The sequence below is a fragment of the Nansenia antarctica genome (genome assembly GCF_963989245.1).
Source record: "Nansenia antarctica genome assembly, chromosome: 18".
Classification (NCBI taxonomy): domain Eukaryota; kingdom Metazoa; phylum Chordata; class Actinopteri; order Argentiniformes; family Microstomatidae; genus Nansenia; species Nansenia antarctica.
Window position 1 is genome coordinate 4,316,439 of NC_137691.1, and position 22,651 is coordinate 4,339,089.

The 22,651-nt window shown below is 43.4% G+C and overlaps 4 protein-coding genes across 4 annotated transcripts; 3 read left to right on the forward strand and 1 right to left on the reverse strand.

Annotated features, from left to right (window-relative positions):
* Positions 1-419: 419 nt before the first annotated feature.
* Positions 420-6,442, forward strand: LOC308173693 (bile acid-CoA:amino acid N-acyltransferase-like). Its single transcript, XM_080548737.1, has 11 exons — positions 420-649; positions 947-1,156; positions 1,259-1,358; positions 2,340-2,551; positions 3,089-3,264; positions 3,860-3,976; positions 4,266-4,348; positions 4,607-4,700; positions 4,874-4,954; positions 5,102-5,237; positions 5,644-6,442. The coding sequence occupies exons 1-11, from the start codon at positions 562-564 to the stop codon at positions 5,742-5,744; spliced, it is 1,398 nt and encodes a 465-aa protein (XP_080404863.1). The 5' UTR covers positions 420-561; the 3' UTR covers positions 5,745-6,442.
* Positions 6,443-7,457: 1,015 nt separating this feature from the next.
* LOC308173487 (peroxisomal succinyl-coenzyme A thioesterase-like) lies at positions 7,458-12,229 on the forward strand (the record flags this gene model as incomplete). The annotated part of the gene is made up of 9 exons (XM_080548517.1): positions 7,458-7,494; positions 7,814-8,023; positions 8,510-8,609; positions 8,758-8,969; positions 9,137-9,312; positions 9,962-10,078; positions 11,210-11,290; positions 11,619-11,751; positions 12,129-12,229. 9 exons carry the CDS (start codon positions 7,458-7,460, stop codon positions 12,227-12,229), a joined length of 1,167 nt encoding a protein of 388 aa, XP_080404643.1.
* A 1,091-nt stretch (positions 12,230-13,320) lies between these two features.
* Positions 13,321-14,488, reverse strand: LOC308173489 (protein S100-B-like; the record flags this gene model as incomplete). Its single annotated transcript, XM_080548520.1, has 3 exons — positions 14,436-14,488; positions 13,765-13,905; positions 13,321-13,467 (listed from the first exon to the last, which is right to left on the reverse strand). Exons 1-3 carry the CDS (start codon positions 14,439-14,441, stop codon positions 13,321-13,323), a joined length of 294 nt encoding a protein of 97 aa, XP_080404646.1. The 5' UTR covers positions 14,442-14,488.
* Positions 14,489-16,842: 2,354 nt separating this feature from the next.
* inpp1 (inositol polyphosphate-1-phosphatase) lies at positions 16,843-21,105 on the forward strand (the record flags this gene model as incomplete). Its single annotated transcript, XM_080548188.1, has 6 exons — positions 16,843-16,913; positions 18,336-18,541; positions 18,973-19,033; positions 19,336-19,539; positions 19,709-19,883; positions 20,553-21,105. The coding sequence occupies exons 2-6, from the start codon at positions 18,338-18,340 to the stop codon at positions 21,103-21,105; spliced, it is 1,197 nt and encodes a 398-aa protein (XP_080404314.1). The 5' UTR covers positions 16,843-16,913; positions 18,336-18,337.
* Between the last annotated feature and the right edge of the window lie 1,546 nt (positions 21,106-22,651).

Below are 22,651 nucleotides of genomic sequence, written 5' to 3' on the forward strand. Positions count from 1 at the left end.
AAAAAAAACACTGCATTTTTAAAGTAAGTTAGGACTCTTACGAGGTATATATATATATATATATATAACTTATATATAAGTTATTAATTCTTCTGAGATTATTTTCATAATAAAAGTCCCCAGCGGAAATAAAATTAAAAAAAAACATTTTGAATGAAAGTAAGTTAGGACTCTTACGAGGTATATATATATATATATATATAACTTATATATAAGTTATTAATTCTTCTGAAATTATTTTCATAATAAAATTCCCCAGCGGAAGTAAATAAAAAAATTGCATTTTGAAAGTAAGTTTCAAAGGACTCTTACGAGGTATATACTGTATATATCCGAATTTACTGTTAACCTTTAACTTTAACTTACGCAAGACTATGGTTGATCGTTAAATGTCCTGGACTGGAGAATAGATTAAAAGTACACGTTGGTCCAGTGTTACCAATTCCCTTCAGTGGAGCAAGACAGACTGAATACATTTAACAATAGTTTATATTCTCAGTTTTGTTTTTGAACATTGCATTATTACATTTGCGTACAGGTTAGTTAGCCTGACTGACCAGCATGCTGAGAGCAGGGCTATGGAGACTGTGTGTGCGTTGTCGTGGAGGTAACGTCCAGAGGAAGAAGGCATTTATGCACCGTCCTGTGGGTAAGGATTGAATTATGAATTATTATTGAATTATTATATTAATTATTAATTAATGGAGGACCATTAGATTGAGCACATTAATTAATATTATATGTTTTTCTGTTGTGTTTGTCAGACAGATTATCTGTTCTATGTGACTAACATCCTAACAACTTCATTTTCAAATGTATTTTCTTTATATTTCATTTACAACACCTCCATATAATTTAGGCCTATCCTGTTACAACACCACTGCGTTGCAACTAGTGGGAATTAAATCCTGTTTGATCCTTATTATTGCTGTCTTCTTCATCTCAGGGACAGAGAGATGGAGGAGCAACTGTAGACCAGCTCCTTGTCTGACAGCTACACCCACCCGAGCCCTCATAGACGAGCAGATCACTCTGGAGGGCCGTTACCTGCCACCCCACTCCCCTGTCACAGTGTGTGCACACCTGCACAATGAGGATGGGGATCTGTGGGAGGCGCTCTCCCACTACAACACAGACAACAAGGGCGTCATCAACTGTGAGTCGCATTACTGATTTATACAGGTGCTGTGATTTCTGGATGACCTATCATTGTTCACTCCTCTCCCACTCCCCCGCCTAACCCCCCTTCTCCTCACAGTAACCAGGGATCAGTCCGTAGGGGGCTCTTATGTGGGCTGTGAGCCGATGGGACTGTTCTGGGGTCTGCAGCCTGCGATTGGGGGAAGAGAGGGTCTGAGGTGGGAATCAGAGAGGAAACAGAACAAAGACAGATCAGTTACTACTAACTGTCAATGACACTGGACCATTATTTTGAGGCAAACAATGTTATTGATCAACAAAGTTTAAAAGGACACCAAAGCAAAGAAAAAAAACAATTCAAATGATTTCCACCAGTAAAGTTTAAAGTTTAAAGTTTATTGTACACATTATACGTGTAAGAGAGTATAATTCTTAGGCTTCGGTTCCTGACATTGCAGCACAATAAGGCAAAAGGCATAATTCAAGATTTAAAAAAGTGTCAATAGTACAGGACATAGCACAAAGCACTGGGGGGTATTCCATCAACGTCGCTAAAGGAAAATCCTGGCTTATTTTTGATAACTCTCGCGAGACTTATCGGAATATGCCTGTATATCTTTAGGAACTCTCGCGAGACTGTCAGACTAAACCTGGATTTTCTTTTAGCGATGTTGATGGAATACCCCCCTGGTCCCCAGGGAATACCCTTCTAAAGTTTGTTCCGAATCAGAATTACTTTTATTACATCCAATGTACAGGTACACAAGAGTACAATTCTTAGGCTTTGGTTCTTCAACAATGACATTGCAGCAAGATACAACATAATAGAATAAAGTAAATAAGTAAAGTAAGTAATAATAAAAGTAGTATAAGGTAATAAAGTGATGAAGTGATGATAGTCGAACTACAGCGGGACCAGTCGTACTGCAGTAGAAACTGTAGTGAAAAATCACTATCACGCAATATGCAATATAATACAGATATGATACAGTACAGGTAGTCAGGTAGTGATCAAGTAATCAGGTAGTGTGCAGGAAGTCATATAATATAGGTTATGTTTGTAGTAGAGGATGGTTTGAGTGAGACAGTCTTTTGTTTTCCTCCAGTGCATTTCCCCAGGATCCTGATTGCTTGAGGGAAATAGCTGTTGATGGAGATGATGGCGACAATCCCACCAGTTCTATGTATTCTTCCCACAGGTTGAGGAAGAGAGACGTTGAGACTCCATACTCTGTTCAGTTGTCCTTACTGGAGGGCCACGTTTCCCCCAGTGAGAGCTCCACGGAGCGGAGGCAGAGAGGAGACCAGGAGTTGGCTGCTGTGACCGTTCAGCGCTGGTACATGGCACCGGGCGTCAGGAGAATAGAGATACGGCAGAATGGACTCGTGGGGACCTTATTCTTACCCCCAGGTGAGAACTAATTTTAATTTTAATTTTAATTTTGCCATTTAGCAGACGCTTTTATCCAAAGCGACTTACAATTACGAATTACAGGGACATTCCCCCTGGAGTAACTGAGGGCTAAGTACCTTACTCAAGGGCACACTAGTAGTGGTGTGGCTTCAGGCGGGATTTGAACTCACAACCTTCCGATCGGAAGTCCAACACACTATCCACTAGACCACCACTACCCCCCAACTACTGAAGAACTACTGATACTACTGTCACGTGAGCAATTAAATGTGTGGGTAAAGAGCTTAAGTCGCGCCTAAACACAAGGAATTATCATACCATACTGTACATAGCTACCTTAACTGTACATAGCTCATATAACAGTATATACCTGGAACTACTGCACTTGCCATACAGTACCTATCACTATCACTATCATGGTTTATATCACTATTTACACTTCTGGTTAGATGCTGAACTGCATTTTGTTGTTCCTTGTACTCAGCAATGACAATAAAGTTGAATCTAATCCAAAAATCGTATCTAATCTAACAGGCCCAGGCCCATTTCCAGCCATGGTGGACCTTTGGGGTATGGGCGGGGGACTGAATGAGTACCGTTCTGCCCTGTTTGCGTCCAGAGGCTTTGCCAGTCTTGCTTTGGCCTACTTTGGACACAAGGAAATTCCTGGTCCACTCGATTGTATCAACGTAGGGGATGACTACTATAGGGTAAGTCTTGGTGCACCGAATACAATTATCTCCGTTTTGTTCTTGTTTAGCTGGACAAAGTTTTTTGTCATCCAGGCATTTATTTGTTCAATGCAATTACAGAGATTATCGATGGGACTATAGTCGTTCGGTGAGAGGGCTATGTAGATTTCAGTGTCGTCCGCATAGTTGTGGTAGGAAATGTTGCTCTTTTTTATGATGTGTCCCAATGGAAGCATGTAGAGATTGAATAGAAGGGGGCCAAGGATTGATCCTTGGGGAACCCCACGTAATTTTAATTTTTGTCGGACACAAAGTTGCCAATGGAGACATAGTAGCTTCTGTCCTGTAGGTAGGATCTAAACCAGTTTAGGGCAGTGCCTGAAAGTCCTACCCAGGTTTTTAGTCAATCTATTAGAATGTCGTGGTTTACAGTGTTAAAGGCAGCACTAAGGTCTTATAGTACCAAAACTGAGACTTTATGACTATTTGCACTGGTTAGATGCTGAACTGCATTTCGTTGTCTGGTACTTGTACTCTGCAATGACAATGAATAAAGTTTAGTCTAATCTAATCTTGTCTTATTTTCTTCAATTTTCTCAATGATTGTTCACAGGCAGCATACCAGATGCTTCAGGACCACCCTCAGGTGTGTGGGGACAGAATTGGGCTCATGGGCCTCTCCTTCGGGGTTTACCTGTCTCTGCGAATCGCCACTCAATTAGGTGTCGATGTAAGTCTGTCCGTGAACCTCTGAGTGGTCATCTGGGCCTATACTCATTGTCTATCATATCTTATAATCAGATAACTTTCGTACCTCTTTTGTTGTGATCAGAAGGTGACACTTATGTGTAAGTTGGAATTACCAGCAAGGATGTAAAACTAGAAAATAGTTTATGCATTTATGCAGGGTTTATGTAAGGAAGATTATTGTTGAAGTGCATAAGGTTTTGTGTCTGTCATAGGTCTGTGTCAGGTGTGAAATACCTTAGATTTCTGTTCACCTAGTTTCTGTCCATCAGCCCAAGTGTGTGATCTGTGTCAATGGTCCAGTCGGAAGTTACAACCATGTCCGCAGTGACGGCAAGATTGAAAGCTTTGAAAGGTTAGTAGTTTTCGACTGAAACATAACAATATTATAGTTCTGAATTATTAATTACCTTATCTTATTATGTCAAAGTAAAGTGTACATTGTATATGCTTTGTTTTATAGAAGCAATATCAAAATCCTGACACAAGACCTGTTTAAATGATAATATGCCTCAAAGAACTTGATGAGGATTTCAAGATAATAATACTAATACTAATAATTATTGCTGAAAGGTTGTTGTTTTTTTCTCTTGTCTCAACCATTGTGGTGTAGTAACCAGACGCACTGGAGCTATAATGAGCAGGGTCATGTCACTTTCAAAGCAATTTCCTCGCCTGACAACTTTCCACCGGAGAGCAAAGCAAAGGTGGGCTGAATAACTCAAAATCAAATAACTGTCAACACACTGATATGGTTGAGAACCCCTATAAAGACATTTGTATGTACTAAGTACTACTAACCATACCTCTCTACTAATTGATATCAAGATTGCAAGCTTAGAGCAACCAGTTGTTGAGGACAATAGTTCTGTGTGTGCAGGTTGAGAACCTGCGCTGCCCCCTGCTGTACATTGTGGGTGAAGACGACCAGAGCTGTGCAGCGACTGAGAATGCAAATGTGGTAATAGAGACGTTTTTCTGCACCCTTCCTTACAGTTACAAACTCTCAACATGGCACACAGCAGGGCATGTGCCTTGATGTTCTTGTAATATCTGATGCAGCTATTCTTTTGCATGACATAGGCTAAACCAAAATCTTGGCTTTCAGATAGAGGAGATCCTGAAGGCTGCAGGTAAATCTCACCTGTACAGCCGTCTGTCGTATCCGGGTGCAGGTCATCTGATAGAGCCGCCTTATGCACCTAACGCACGAACCTCGCTGTGGTCCATTAAACCAAATAAATGTACGAACCCTCCTCTCTCATGCACGACATCGCCTATTCCATTAGTTTGTTTTTGCATATTATGATATAATGTATAATTATATATATATGTATATGTATATTTATTAATATAATTATTCTATTATATGTGTATATATCATTATAATGTATGTATATTTATTATTATAATATATATCTTAGAATTTATTATATATAATTTATTTGTCTAAATATTCATTAATTCTATGACACACATAATCAATGTATCTTGTTCCCTTTATATATGTAGTCATACTGTAAAGCAGGAAAATATGCATTTAAATGGTTTGTAATAGAGAATCTATATGTTGGTGAAACAGAGTGTCCAGTGAGTGTTTGAGTGTTTTTCCTGGTTATTTCCCATGTTGTCCTGATGTTGTTGCCGTAGTGATCACGGTCTGGGGGGGGCACCTGGCGCCCCACGCCGCAGCCCAGGAAGACGCCTGGAGGAGAACGCTGGAATTTATGGATTGTAATCTAAGAGGGTGAGGGAGAGGGCATGTGGAGTGACCGGGAAAGGTCTCAGTTTTGGTACTATTAGACCTTAGCGCTGCCTTTGACACTGTAGACCACGACATTCTAATAGATAGACTGAAAACCTGGGTAGGACTTTCGGACACTGCCCTAAACTGGTTTAGATCCTACCTACAGAACAGAAGCTACTATGTCTCCATTGGCAACTTTGTGTCCGCCCAAATTAAAATGACATGTATAGGGTTCCCCAAGGATCAATCCTTGGCCCTCTCCTATTCAATTTCTACATGCTTCCTCTGGGACACATCATAAAAAAGAACAACATTGCCTACCACAACTATGCGGATGACACTCTAATCTACATAGTCCTCTCACCGAACAATCGACAATCTCTGTAATTGCATTGAACAAACTACTAAACTACTATTCTCCTATTGATGTATTTTTGTGAAGCACTTTGAATTGCCCCTCTTATATGGAATGTGCGATACCTTTACATATACATACATTTACATACATATACATGTGTATACATAATATACATATACTCGCCTTGCCTTGCCTTGCCTTGGAGTGGCCTTATGAATATTTTTGGACAGTACGGTCGATCTCACATGCATCACTCCGCAGTGCAAGACCCTCTAAAGACACTCCAAAACAGACTGTATATGAGGCTCAGATGCAGCCTCTAACTCACACTCACACTCAGTTTGATCCAGAATGTAATTTCACTGTTTCATAATGCATAATGTTCTAGAGATTAGTAATTGATTTCTTACATTGAATGCACACAAAATGTTATGCTATAATAAAATATATACACTGCATTAGGTGACTTTATACTTATTGTATCTACACTACCATTCAAAAGTTTGGGGTCACCCAGACAATTTCATGTTTTCCATGAAAACTCACACTTTTATTTATCAAATGAGTTGCAAAATGAATAGAAAATATAGTCAAGACATTGACAGAAATAATGATTTTTATTTGAAATAATACATTATTTAAGTTATTTTTTCTGAGTGGGGCAATCCCACTCATATTTTCCATTTCATTGGACAGATATAGTGAAGACAGACAGGAAAGCAGGGCATGGGCCGGATTCGAACCCATGCCGACATGGGCATATAATGTGCACTGAGTCTAGACCACTGGACCACCCCAAGCCACGATGATGGTGATCATTGATTGTTCTAGGTCTGACCTCTGCTGAGACCCCTGTCAGGAACATAGCACTACATTACCATTTACATCAATTGTGTACTTCATGTTTAAACCTTTTGGTATATAATTATTCTACCAATTCTCTATTCTCTATAACATCTATTTCACTCTTCTTTAGAGTAGAAATGTTGTTATTTATATCATTTAATAGAGTATCTTAATTCAGTTATCTGCTATCCTTTCAGCGCCGTGTACTGCGCGCGGTCTGTTCTAAGACGATGCGAACCATATATGGGCATGGCAGCTCACGTTCCGTCTCATCGAATTCCGTTGGATTTGAAAACATACACACCTTTTGAAATTCCGTTAATTACGTTATTATCTAATTACGTTAGACTAAACGTACACTTTGGTCCAGTACTACACATTTCCTTCAGTGGAGCAAGACTGAATACATTTAACAATAGTTGATATTGTTAAATATAAATATAATACTCACTTTTGTTTTTGAACTGTGCATTACATTTGCGTACAGGTTAGCGTTAGCCTGACTGACTGACCATGCTGAGAGCAGGGCTATGGAAACTGTGTCGTGGAGGTAACGTGGCTAAGGATTTAATTACTCTGAGAACCGTTATACATTGAGCACATTCATTATTTTTTATTTTTCTGTTGTGTTTATCAGACAGATTATATTCCATGTGTTGTGTTTGTCAGACTAGATTATCTGTTCTATGTGACTAACATCCTAACCACTTCATTTACACTTTATATTTCATTTTCAACACTTTCCATTAACTGGAGCTGCCACACCCCTCCATATAACTTAGGCCTATCCTGTTACAACACCACTGCATTGCAACTAGTGGGAATTAAATCCTGTTTGATCCTTATTATTGCTGTCTTCTTCATCTCAGGGACAGTGAGATGGAGGAGCAACTGTCGACCAGCTCCTTGTCTGACAGCTACACCAACCCGAGCCCTCATGGACGAGCAGATCACTCTGGAGGGCCGTTACCTGCCACCCCACTCCCCTGTCACAGTGTGTGCACACCTGCACAATGAGGATGGGGATCTGTGGGAGGCGCTCTCCCACTACAACACAGACAACAAGGGCGTCATCAACTGTGAGTCGCATTACTGATTTATACAGGTGCTGTGATTTCTGGATGACCTATCATTGTTCACTCCTCTCCCACTCCCCCGCCTAATCTATAACCCCCTTCTAATCAGTTAATCGTTCCAAGAGTGAAAACAAAACACGGTGAAGCAGCTTTCAGTCACTCTGTCGCGTGCTCTTGGAACAAGCTCCCCGAAGAAATCAAACAGGCCCAAACCCTGCATTTTTTAAAAACTAAGCTAAAAAAACGTCATATTCTACAACGGTTATGATCTAACACTTCTATCTATATCTTTTTATTCATTGTCTATTATCTTGTTAAATGTTTATCTATTTATTTTCTATATATACCTACTCTTGTTATTTTCGTTCATTACTATCCTCCTCTTGCTGTATTTTCTTATGCTTTATGTAAAGCACTTTGAATTGCCCCTTGCTGTACGAAATGTGCTATACAAATAAACTTTCCTTGCCTTGCCTTGCCTCCTCACAGTAACCAGGGACCAGTCCGTAGGGGGTTCTTATGTGGGCTGTGAGCCGATGGGACTGTTCTGGGGCCAGCAGCCTGCGATTGGGGGAAGAGAGGGTCTGAGGTGGGAATCAGAGAGTAAACAGAACCAAAAAAAGATTCAATTGATTTCAACCGGTAAAGCACTGGTGGTCCTCAGAGAATACCCTTCTAAAGTTTGCTCCTAATGATGGTGACAGTTCCAGCTTTTTTTTTTTATGTCCTTTCCACAGGCTGAGGAAGAAAGACGTTGAGACTCCATACTCTGTTCAGTTGTCCTTACTGGAGGGCCACGTTTCACCCAGTGAGAGCGCCACGGAGCGGAGGCAGAGAGGAGACCAGGAGTTGGCTGCTGTGACCGTTCAGCGCTGGTACATGGCACCAGGCGTTAGGAGAATAGAGATACGGCAGAATGGAGTCGTGGGGACCTTATTCTTACCCCCAGGTGAGGACTACTGATACTACTGTCACTTGAGCAATTAAATGTGTGGGTGAAGAGCTTAAATCCTAGATGATGGATGATTATGCAGCGCCTAAACACAAGGAACTATCACCACAGTGTTAGTCCTGTACTCCTGAGTGACGGGGTGCTGGTATGTTTGGTCCCCACAGGCCCAGGCCCATTTCCAGCTATATTGGACCTTTGGGGTATGGGCGGGGGACTGAATGAGTACCGTTCTTCCCTGTTTGCGTCCAGAGGCTTTGCCAGTCTTGCCTTGGCCTACCACGGGCACAAGGACATTCCTGGTCCACCAGATTATTACAACGTAGGGGATGACTACTATAGGGTAAGTCTCAACGTAGGGGATGACTACTATAGGGTAAGTCTCAGCGTAGGGGATGACTACTATAGGGTAAGTCTCAGCGTAGGGGATGACTACTATAGGGTAAGTCACAACGTAGGGGATGACTACTATAGGGTAAGTCTCAGCGTAGGGGATTACTACTATACGGTAAGTCTCAGCGTAGGGGATTACTACTATAGGGTAAGTCTCAACGTAGGGGATTACTACTATACGGTAAGTCTCAACGTAGGGGATGACTACTATAGGGTAAGTCTCAACGTAGGGGATGACTACTATAGGGTAAGTCTCAACGTAGGGGATGACTACTATAGGGTAAGTCACAACGTAGGGGATGACTACTATAGGGTAAGTCTCAGCGTAGGGGATGACTACTATAGGGTAAGTGGGTTAGTTTGTATCTTGCACTGCAAAAAGTAAATCTAAGTAAGATGAAATATCTTAAATCGAGGCAATATGCTTGTTTTTAGTCTGACTGCACTAGTTTTAAGATATATTTTACTTGTTCTTTTTGCAGTGAGTTTCTATTAGTTTTCTGCTGGGTGAATGCTTTTCACCCCTGTATGTCACAAACTGGCATCTTGGCCAATTCTCCTGGGTTATTTTCGTGAATTTCCTCAATGATTGTCCGCAGGCAGCGTACCAGATCCTTCAGGACCACCCCCAGGTGTGTGAGGACAGAATTGGGCTCATGGGCATCTCCTTCGGGGTCTACCTGTGTCTGATAATCGCCACTCAGATAGGCGTCGATGTAAGTCTGTCCGTGACCCTCTGAGTGGTCATCTGGGCCTATACTCATTGTCTATTATGCCTTAAATAATCTGATAACTTAAGTACCTCTTTTGTTGTGATCAGAAGGTGACGGTTATGTGTAAGTTGGAATGACCAGCATTGATGTAAAACAGAAAATTGTCTATGCATTTATGCAGGGTTTATCTAAGGAAGATTATTGTTATTGTTGTAAGAAGTGCATAAGGTTTCTTAGATTTCTGTTCACTTATTGTCTGTCTATCAGCCCAAGTGTGTGATCACTGTCAATGGTGCAATGGGACGTTACAGCCATATCCAGAGTGACGGCAAGATTGAAACCATTCACTGGTTAGTAGTTTCGAAAAAGACATAACAATATTATAATTCTGAATTATTCATTACCAACAGCAAAGTCTCTATCTTATTATGTCAAAGTGTGTATATAGTGTATGCTTTGGTTTATAGAAGCAATATCAAATCCTGACACAAGAATGAGAATATGCCTCAAAGAAGGATTTCAAAATGTAATACTAAGTATGTTATCGCTGAAAGTTTATTTCTTTTTTTTCTTCTCTTGTCTCACTCATTGTGGTGTAGTACCCCGTCGTACTGGAGCTATGATGAGCAGGGTCATATCTCTTTCAGAGGAATTACCTTGCCTGAAAACTTTACAACGGAGAGCAAAGCAAAGGTGGGTTGAATAACTCAAAGTCAAATAACTGTCAAACACACTGATATGGTTGAGAACCCCTTTAAAGACATCTGTATGTATTAACCATAAGGGAGTAAGTAGCCTGGCCCTTAGGGCAGGAGCCTATCTCCTGTTCACGTAGCGTGAGGCGGCTTGATGTACAAGTACACCCCCCTGGACATGACGCTGGTATGTCGGAGGGTCTTACCCCCAATCTAACCCTTAATGCTGAGTGTCAAGCAGGGAGGCATCGGGTACCATTTTTATAGTCTTTGGTATGACTCTGCCGGGGATCAAACTCACGACCTCCCAATCTCAGGGGGCGGACACTCTAACCGCAAGGCCACTGAGCTGGTGTTAACCATACCTCTCTACTAATTGATATCAAGATTGCAAGATTAGAGCAACCACTTGTTGAGGACAATGGTTCTGTGTGTGCAGGTTGAGAACCTGCGCTGCCCCCTGCTGTACATTGTGGGTGAAGACGACCAGTGCTGTGCAGCGACTGAGAATGCGAATGAGGTAATAGAGACGTTTTTCTGCACCCTTCCTTACCGTTACAAACCCTCAACGTGGCACACAGCAGGACATGTGCCTTGAGGTTCTTGTAACACCAGGGCCCAGTTGTTCAAAACGTTTAATCTGGATCAGAATGATCCTGATTCTTTTCTCTGATCCAGGATCAGATCGATTTCCACTATACGACTCGAAATCAGACAGTTAGATCTGATCCTGGATGGCAAAAAAGAATCATGATCATTCTGATCCAGATGAAACTTTATGTACATACTCCTAATGTAGCTATACTTTTGCATGACACAAGCTAAACCAAAATCTTGTTGGCTTTCAGATAGAGGAGATCCTGAAGGCTGCAGGTAAATCTCACCTGTACAGCCGTGTGTCGTATCCGGGTGCAGGTCATCTGATAGAGCCGCCTTATGCACCTTACGCACGAAGCTCGCTGTGGTCCATTAAACCAAAACGTACGAACCCTCCTCTCTCATGCACGACATCACCTATTCCATTAGTTTGTTTTTGCATATTATGATATATTATTTATAATTATGTATATCTCATATATATATGAATATAATTATGTCTATTTTATATAATATTCTATCATATATATATATACAATTATAATGTATGTATATTTATTATTATTATATATATTTTTATAGTTTATTATATATTTCTTAAAAATATATATTTATTCATTAATTCTACACTCAGTTTAAAGGAAACATATTATTACAATGGTTTGTAATAGAGAATCTATATGTTGGTGAAACAGTGTACAGTGAGTGTTTGAGTGTATTTCCTGGTTATTTCCCATGTTGTCCTGATGTTGTTGCCGTAGTGATCACGTCCTGGGGGGGGCACCTGGCGCCCCACGCCGCAGCCCAGGAAGACGCCTGGAGGAGAACGCTGGAATTTATGGATTGTAATCTAAGAGGGTGAGGGAGAGGGAGAGGAAGAGGGAGAGGGAGAGGGAGAGGGTGAGAAAGAGAGAGAGGGTGAGGAAGAGGGAGAGGGTGAGGAAGAGGGAGAGGGGGAGGGGGAGGGAGAGGGAGAGGGTGAGGGAGAGGTAGAGGGTGAGGGTGAGGGTGAGGGAGAGGGGGAGGGAGAGGGAGAGGGTGAGGTAGAGGGGGAGGGTGAGGTAGAGGGAGAGGGAGAGGGTGAGGGAGAGGGAGAGGGAGAGGGAGAGGGAGAGGGAGAGGGAGAGGGAGAGGGAGAGGGAGAGGGAGAGGGAGAGGGGTAGGGTGTGTGTAGTGGAGAGGCCTTATGAATACTTTTGGACAGTACGGTCAACCTCACATGCGTCACTCCGCATTGCAAGACCCTCTAAAGACACTCCAAAACAGACTGTATATGAGGCTCAGATGCAGCTTCTAACTCACACTCGCACAGTTTGATCCAGAATGTAATTTCAATGTTTCATAATGCCTAATGTTCTAGAGATTGAATGCACACAAAATGTTATGCGATAATAAAAATCTATACACAGCATTAGGTGTACCTTATAATTATTCAATCTACATCAAACCCTGACCCTGACCTGACCCTGACCTTTGGGCAGTAATATACAGTACCTACAGGTCCACCGTGACATCTGATCATAATAATTATATTAATAATTATTATTATTATTATTTATTGCCATGAAATCAACTTGTCAGTCAATTGTGGGGTTAAGTGCCTAGCTCAAGGGCACATGCAGCTCCTTCCTGAGGCGAGGAACGAACCAGCGACCTTCCGATTGCTAGCCGGGCTCTCTGACCTCTAGACTACCACTGCCCCGATAGATAGTGGGTAGCGGCTCTGGCTCAATTTGGTATTGGACATGTTGTCATTTGTCTCATTGGAAAAACTGACTGACACGTACATTCTCAAGTCTTCCTCATCACATTTAATGTTCAGCTTCAAGTTTCAAGTTTTATTGTTACGTCGCATTACACAAGTGTAAGAGAGAGTAACATTCATTAGGCTTCGGTTCCTGACATTGCAGCCCGAGACAATAAGGCGACAGGCAAGACATTTACATGATGCCACTATTGATGAGCAGTGACGAAGAGGTCATGGCATGATGATGTAACCATGGCGATGAGGGCAATGAACTCTTGGAAGTCGATCTTCAGGTCTCCGTTCTGGTCGAGGTCTGCGAAGAGCTCATCCAGAGTGTCGTTCTCTTGGATTTTCTTTACGGAGGAAAGTTAGGGTGAAAGACAGGTACAGTTCAAATGCATTAATTCCATCAGATAATAATGGAATAATAATAAAATAATAAGCGTACTTAATACTGCTGCACTCAATGTTTATATAGTTAGTATAGTTAATGTTTAGTTAGTTAGTTAAGATTAAAATAATTCTCTTTTGCGTAATCCGACAAGTGAATGACCACAACACCGTTAAGATATATTTCACTACTAGAGTATAACCCGTTGTCAAATAATCATTTCCCCTTTTAATACATTCGGAGAGAGAAGGAGACTCACAGTGATGAATTGGCTCATCTCATTATTGATAAGATCTTTGAGCTCGGCTTTCTTCAGCTCGCGCTTGTGACCAGAGTATTTGTGAAATACATTGATGATGGTGATCATTGACTGTTCTAGGTCTGACCTCTGCTGAGACCCCTGTCAGGAACATAGCACTACATTACCATTTACATCAATTGTGTAATAATTAGTTGTTACATACTTCATGTTAAAACTTTTTGGTATATAATTATTTTACCAATTCTCTATTCTCTATAGCATCTACTTCACTCTTTAGAGTACTAATGTTGTTATTTATATAATTTAATAGAGTATCTTGAAAAAAAGTCTTTTTTTTCTTCTTTTTTTTTACATTACCGGTACATTTTTTACATTTTAAAACCTCTAATAACATTGGTAACTCTAAAGTAGGGTCGGTTGTATAGACAATTGTAATTATCTGTAAAGAGCATATATCTTTATCATGTTCTCCTCTATAAACAACTCTACATTGTGCTTACATGTATGGTCTTACCATGGTCTTGTGACACAATGACAAACACAACCACAGCAAAGAAATTGGTAAGACATGATAACAAAAAAATGCATTTCTCTTTTTGCAAAAACTACCAATTTCATACAAATGCATCTGCATCATGAACACTATATTGTTAGTATTCAAGTTTTACCTGCATTTGTAGAGATTCTTCTTTGCTTGGTGATGTATGAAGCTTGGTACAGACTGAAGCCACGGGTGAGACACTCCTCGTCCAGTGCTTGTTTATGTAAGCGGCCTCGCCTCAGTGCAGAGGACAGTAGAACTGTATTGGCCAACCACATGAAAGCTCCTTCCTTACAGTCTTCACATACACAGTAATACGTAATGCTGCTTAATGGATACCGGTAATGGGAACTGAAAGGACATTTAGGCTTGACTGAAACCATTACACTCCTTAGTTTGTCAGTCACTGTAATGGGTTCATGTTACTGCCTTTGTTGTCATACCAGACAAATCTAGAAGTGCTTATGTTGCTACGATAAGAGTATTTAAGGGTCACAGAAGACCCATGTCTTCAGGCTACATCTTAACTGTCCCTCATAAGACATCTACTACCCCCCTGTACTGTTTCTCCTGAGACATCTACTATCCCCCTGTACTGTCCCTCCTGAGACATCTACTACCCCCCTGTACTGTCCCTCCTGAGACATCTACTACCCTCCTGTACTGTTTCTCCTGAGACATCTACTACCCCCCTGTACTGTTTCTCCTGAGACATCTACTACCCCCCTGTACTGTTTCTCCTGAGACATCTACTACCCCCCTGTACTGTCCCTCCTGAGACATCTACTACCCCCCTGTACTGTTTCTCCTGAGACATCTACTACCCCCCCTGTACTGTTTCTCCTGAGACATCTACTACCCCCCTGTACTGTTTCTCCTGAGACATCTACTACCCCCCCTGTACTGTCCCTCCTGAGACATCTACTACCCCCCTGTACTGTTTCTCCTGAGACATCTACTACCCCCCTGTACTGTTTCTCCTGAGACATCTACTACCCCCCTGTACTGTTTCTCCTGGGACATCTACTACCCCCCTGTACTGTTTCTCCTGAGACATATACTACCCCCCTGTACTGTCCCTCCTGAGACATCTACTACCCCCCTGTACTGTTTCTCCTGAGACATCTACTACCCCCCTGTACTGTTTCTCCTGAGACATCTACTACCCCCCTGTACTGTTTCTCCTGAGACATCTACTACCCCCCTGTACTGTCCCTCCTGAGACATCTACTACCCCCCCTGTACTGTCCCTCCTGAGACATCTACTACCGACTGTACTGTCCCTCCTGAGACATCTACTACCCCCCCCCTGTACTGTCCCTCCTGAGACATCTACTACCCCCCTGTACTGTCCCTCCTGAGACATTTACTGCCCCCCTGTACTGTTTCTACTGAGACATCTACTACCCCCCTGTACTGTTTCTCCTGAGACATCTACTACCCCCTGTACTGTTTCTCCTGAGACATCTACTACCCCCCTGTACTGTCCCTCCTGAGACATCTACTACCCCCCCTGTACTGTCCCTCCTGAGACATCTACTACCCCCTGTACTGTCCCTCTTGGGACATCTACTACCCCCCTGTACTGTCCCTCCTGAGACATCTACTACCCCCCCCCCCCGTGCTGTTTCTCCTGTGTCCAAAAAAATCGTCCTTCTTCTAGCATGACTGCCAATGGGCCCCAGGCCTGAACATAGATGACTTTTTCTTGCTATGACTGGTGGATAGATGATTGTAGTCACTGACCTAGTCAAATGTATTGATGATTGTAAGTCGCTTTGGAATAAGGCGTCTGCTTAAATGTATGCTAAATGCCAAAAATGTGGATACAAATGTTGGATATTATTTTATTATTATATTTTGGGAGAAATAATTTGATAGCGCTGTAGAGAACACGTCTATTCAAGGCCTAAATGTCGACGTGACATTGTTGCAATTCTAAATGTCATGTTTAACTGCATAATACATAATCATTCATTGTTGGCCTAGGACTTGTAGTCCCCTAGCGGTACGTTAGATTCACCCTGCAGCCTGCTACCGTTGCATGGCACTACATTATAAACTCCGCCCACATCTACGACGCAAGGAGAAGGGTGCGTTCGTAAACACGCTCTGGAAGTCTTGATCAGCACTCATGGAACGCCTCTTGTCCAATCAAATGACTTGGTCCCTTTATGACGTTGAACCCAGTGTGCGCTCGGGCGCTCTCGGAGCGAATTTACGAACGCAGCCGCGCAGAGAACGCCTTTGCGCTCAGTGGAAAATCACCTCCCTTCCGCCCTTCCTTCAACACGCAACATCTGCACTGACGTCATATGCACTGACGTCAGCAAACATCTGCACTGACGTCAGCAAACCAGAACAGGCGACTTCAGTCTCCCGTCTTTGAAGTAGCGTAATTTGTATTCCTCTTTTTAAAAAGTGTCGCCTGTGTTTTTATTGTAGCGGTACCGTTGACTGCCCCTGCGTCACGCCCATTGAGAGAACCCTCCCCACCACCAGGACTAAAGCATTTTCTGATCGGATTGCGAAAGAAGGCTATAGCTTCCAAGGGCAATAATAGACGGAGAAAAACACGGAACAGAATCAGCTTGGGACTTTTCCGGTAAGAACATCTGTGCGTCTTATGTTCGGTAGGGTACTAGAGGTACAGTCGGGTGTTTGTGTGTTTGGGTAAAAAAAAAAAGTTTGGCGGATCTCGATCTGATCTAGGGTCAGGTAGCCTGCCAGACTATGGAAGTATAGCTGTCATAATTCAAATGCCAATGCAATATGAGATTGCAATTGCATGTTCCACTTTTGCATGCATTCTTTCAGACAATATTCAAATTCAAATGCAATTCTAATGATTTGCATTTGCATTTTCATGTACCCGATGTGCACTATATGCTTCCATACCAGACTGCCTGGGGGGTTATATGTTGATAAGTGTTTTTCTTCACTAATGAACTACAGGTGCGTGAGAATATGCGCACGCACATACAGCCTACATTAGAAACTGAGCAACAATTCAAATATATGATTTGACTAGCCGCAATATTTGAATTTTTGAAATGTGTGGGACATACAGCCAGGTTGTTTTCCCTGTAGGCTGCTGTGCGCTGTAAATACCTGTGGCTTATATTTGATAATAATAGTCTCAATTGGTCATAGGTTAAACATTGAGGTCTTTTTTTTTCTTCTGAGATGTCCTGGTTTCATTTATAGGCTATAATTATCACAGAGGCAAATCTCTCGCTCTCTCTCTCTCTCTCTCTCTCACACACACACACACACACACACACACACACACACACACACACACACACACACACACACACACACACACACACACACATTAACTACGATTATCTCCAGGCCCCCCCAGGATAATTTAGTTAAGTCTCTGAAATTGCTGTTATATAACCCCACAGAATTTCTTTCCCGCCTAATAGGGGCCACCACATCACCACTGTGAGGCCTTGCTTCCCCTCAGACTAAAGTCATCTAGACATCTAGACAAGGGTTTGAAGGGTGCCTCATGTTTCCACCTTATTCCACCTCTCTTGTGATTGTCCAGCCCGTCCCCTGCAGCAGTGTTTCCTATGGGCCCTCTGTTCCTGCTAGGTGACCTGGTCTCGGCCGCGGCTCACATGACAGCTGTGGCCACGCATTGTTTTATTTTTACATTTTTATTGCCAAGTATATTTGCACATACAGGAAATTGACTTGGTGACGTTGGTGCATAGGACATTTTTTTTATTTTTAAAATATATAAGCAAACATCATTTAAAAGACAATGGCAAAAAGAGCAATAGAACAATAATTATGTAGGCTGTAAATTAGAATAAATGTAAAACTAATATAAATGACACTGTCAGTTGTGCATGTGTGTCTTTGTGGGGGGGGGGGCCTACCTCACATATCTATGGGTCCCCCCCCCCCTCTCTACTGTATTACAGCCCCCCCCCCTCACATATCTATGCCCGCCCCCCCCTCCCAGGTGTCAGGTATGGCTGATCTGACATATCTATGCCCCCCCCCCCAGGTATGGCTGATCTGCTGAGGCTGCTGCTGCGCCTGTCGGAGAAGGCGGCCAGCGTGGCGCGGGTGTGCAGGCAGGAGGCCCCGCTGTTCCAGCTGCTGGTCCAGGAGAAGACCGGCAAGGACAAGAACAAGAAGTTCGTCCAGGACTTCAAGACGCTGGCCGACGTGGTGATCCAGGAGATGATCCGCCACGACGTTGGAGTTGAGGTAATTTAGCCGTGAGGGGGTCATTTGAAGCCTTTTGAGTAAAACAAATGTTTATATCTTCGCACTCGATCACATTTCAGGACCCTCCTTTCATGACTTTTCCTAGATATGTGCCGTTCTACCACCCAGTATCCTTACATTTTCAAAATCACATCAGGATAAGCTAGTATAAAGCTATTTCGCGGTTTTTCTGTGTAGGAAGCAGGGTAATTTACAAGCGGCCAACTAGTGGTCGTCGTGTGTAAATAGCAGCTTTGCATTGAAAAAGAGGAACGAGGAATGACAGTGATGGGGTGTTTGTCGGTTGGTATTTGCAGTATGCAGTAGTGTTGTTAGCCTTTGGCTTCGTAGTATGCCTTCTGTAGTATGTTTCAAATGATTATTTGGCAACAACAGTCAAGTATTTTCCCCACCCTGCTTGTTTTGTTCAGTTTCCCGAGATGATTGACAGCATACACGGAGAGGAGTCCAACAAGTTTGAAAATGGACTTGGTTAGTATAAGTACATAACAGCATAATAACAGTGTGCATAATTCCATTCCCCCACTAAACTAGACACATTGACTTACCGACTGAGTGTGTATGTGTGTATGCGTGCTGCGTGCATGTCTGTGTCTGTGCGTGTGTCTGTGCGTGTGTGTGTGTATGTCTGTGCGTGCTGTGTGCATGCGTGTCTCTGTGTGTGTGTGTGTCTGTGTGTGTGTGTCTGTGTGTGCGTGCATGTGTCTGTGTCTGTGTGTGTGTGTGTGTGCGTGTGTCTGTGTGTGTGTGTGTGTATGTGTGCCCCCACCCAGGTGAGAGTGTGACGGTCACAGTGTGTGGGACCGAGGAGGAGACGGCGGACCTCCTGGCCACGGTTCTGGACGGCGACCGCACGGCGGCCTCTCTCCTGGCCCGGGCCATCCACCAGAACCCCCCGGAGTTCACCGCTCCGGGCACGGAGAGCCTCAGCGTGCCTCTCAGCCCCGCCGACCTGGGCATCTGGATAGACCCCATCGGTAACCATGACTACCCTCAGTTGCCTCAGAGTTCACTCTGTTTACCTCCGGGTAGAATTCTAGAACTAGAGTTTCACACATGGAAGTTCCACACATGGAATATTATATTCTGGTTAATTTAACTCTCTTTGTTGTTATAATTTCAACCTGATTATTTTCCTGTCTGAAGACGCCACCAGCCAGTACATTGAGGGTCGCGAGGAGGTGGTGGAGGAGGGCCGCCTGTGTCCGTCGGGTCTGCAGTGCGCCCTGGTGCTGATCGGGGTCTACGTCCGGGCCACGGGGGTCCCCGTAATGGGCGTTATCAACCAGCCCTTCAACCACAAAGACGCAGCGGGCAAGGGGTGAGAGTAGAAGTGGTCCCCGCCCCCCCACCACACCATGATGGAACATCCGATTGAACTAATTTACTGGCCATTAGCAATTTGAACAAAGGTCTGCACATTTCCCAGGGTTGATGTCCACTGCTAACGGAACCAAATCAGCCACCACTCTGATACACAGAAATAAGTGTTCATTTGAGTTCTCTTCAAAAAGCCTCCTCTGCATTTGCTACTGCTAATAGAGTAGATTAGATTAGATTCAACTTTATTGTCATTGCAGAGGACAAGTACCAGACGAACGAAAATGCAGTTCAGCATCTAACCAGAAGTGCAAATAGTTATATAAACACATGAATATAAAAACATGACAATGATAGTGATAGGTACAGTATGGCAAGTTTAGAGGTATATACAGTTGAGCTATGTACAGTTAAGGTAGCTTATGTACAGTTACGGTAGCTACAGTTAAAGTATCTACGTACAGTTAAGGTAGCTATGGACAGTTAAGGTAGCTTATGTACAGTTAAGGTAACTATGTACAGTTACGGTAGCTATGTACAGTTAAAGTATCTACGTACAGTTAAGGTAGCTATGTACAGTTAAGGTAGCTTGTATGTACAGTATGGTATGTACATACAGATGTATAACAGTATATAATGAGATCTATGTGATGTGATGTGCTCGTTGCAGGTGGAAAGGGCAGCATTTCTGGGGCGTGTCATGCGGGAGCGTCAACGTCTGTTCGCTGAGCCGACCTAAAGACAGACACCCAGAGGGGACGGGCGGAGGAGGAGGAGGAGGAGGAGGGAAGAAGGGTCTTTCTGTGGTCCTGAGCTCCAGCGAGAAGCAGGTGGTGAAGGAGGCCCTGGCCCCGCTGTGCGGCCACCCAGACAGGCTGATGTACGCCTCGGGGGCCGGCTACAAGATCCTGTGTGTGATCCAGGGCCTGGCCGACGTCTACGTCCTCTCCGAGGGCAGCACCTTCAAGTGGGACTCCTGCGCCCCCCACGCCCTGCTCCGGGCCCTGGGGGGCGGCATGGTAGACCTGGCAGAGTCCCTCCGTTCCTCCTCCTCCTCCTCCGGCCCCTGCGAGGGCGGGGGGCACCCCCAGGAGCTGACCTACCACCAACCCCACGCTCAGAGCCAGGGGGCGGACCGCTGGGCCAACCACGGGGGGCTGGTGGCGTACCTAGACTGTAAAATGCTCCACAGAGTCATCGAGGCGCTTAAAGACAAGTTTTAATGGAAGGGGGAGGGGGGGGAAGGGTGGTTAAAGGGCGGTTAAAGGGCACAAGCAGAGGTATTGTCGCTGGTAGAGTGATGCTTAGTATGGGGTGGGGGGGTGGGGGGTGGGGGCTGTGTTTGTTTTTTATCAACAATGCTGTCCACAGTATTTTTAATAGCTAGCTGTATATGCAAATGTAAATATTATGACGAAATGTAAACAAACATTTATTAAACTATACCTACAGTACTTTGTATGTATGTATACAGTGCTGGTAAAAATATTCCGTAGGAATAAGAGTCTCCTTACAGCGGTGTGATTTCTGATTGGCAGGGTGCATCATGGGTCAGTGGTAACCTAGTATGACATCATCAGTGATGACAAACATAAGTGAGGCGTCTGAAGTTCACAAGCCCATTGCAATAAGTCTGAGCCCCCCCCCTGAACTCCAGTCACCTGACCCCAAACTGAACATGCTCCCAAGTAGAACTCACTCACCAGGCACGGGGTCGTACACAGTGTAATCCAGAGCAAGGTCTTCAGAAGTGGGTCAGTAGTTTAGTGGGGAGAGGAGAGGATCCTTTATATGGCACTCAGCAGTAAAAACCTGCTTTGGGTACCGGTGGGTTATTGGTCTCTGGGCTCAGCCTACCGTAATGGCTATTTAAAATGACCCAGTTTGAATTAAAGTGGCATCACATTTACATTTTTGGCATTTAGCAGACGTCTTATTCCAAAGCGACTTACAATCAATACATTTGAATACTAAGCAAGTGAATCATCAATCCACCAGTCGTAGCAGGAAGAGTAATCCAGCTCAGGCCCGGGGCCACTGATAGAAGGTAAAACCTTCTCCTATCACCTTCTTCTAAAACCTAGTTGTTGTTGTTTTTTTTACACTGGAGAAACAGAGAAACAGTACAAGGGGGGCAATAGAAGTTCTTAGGGACACAGTAGGGGGGAAAGCGGGTGTCTTTAGGAGACGTAGTGGTGAGCACAGCAGTAGTGCCGAGCACAGCAGCTAGACGTTTGGTAAATATCACAAGCGTCTCCTTGTGACAGAAACACTAATGGTGTGTGAGACAGGAGCAGCCTTCCCGGCTCTGGGAATCTGCAGCGGTCCAGAAAAGAGCCTTTTATGGAAGAGAGGTCTGGTGCGTAAGGACACAGGCGCTATGCTGTTTCCATAGTGGAGTAGTCAGGTCAGAGAATGGGGGGAAAAGAAACTAAACATTTGAGGCAAAGTAACGGATAAGAGCCTCTGTTAGTTTACACTAGATGGAAGATTAGACCAATTTGAAGACGTTTTTAAGAAAATGATTTAGAGTATCTGACAGTATCTGGTCTGGATGGAATTCATGCGTCTCCTAGTTAGTACTGCTGTGATAAGGAAATAAATATTGATGCTTATTAACTAATCTGGTGAGAAGCAGTCCCAGTTGTGTAGGTTGTCATTACAAAACATTGTTATACATTGGTCCATTTGAAAAAGCAAAGACGGTAGAGCTTTAGATGTGAGATGTACGAAGGTTTAGTATACTCAAAAAATTCACCTTTCCATGTA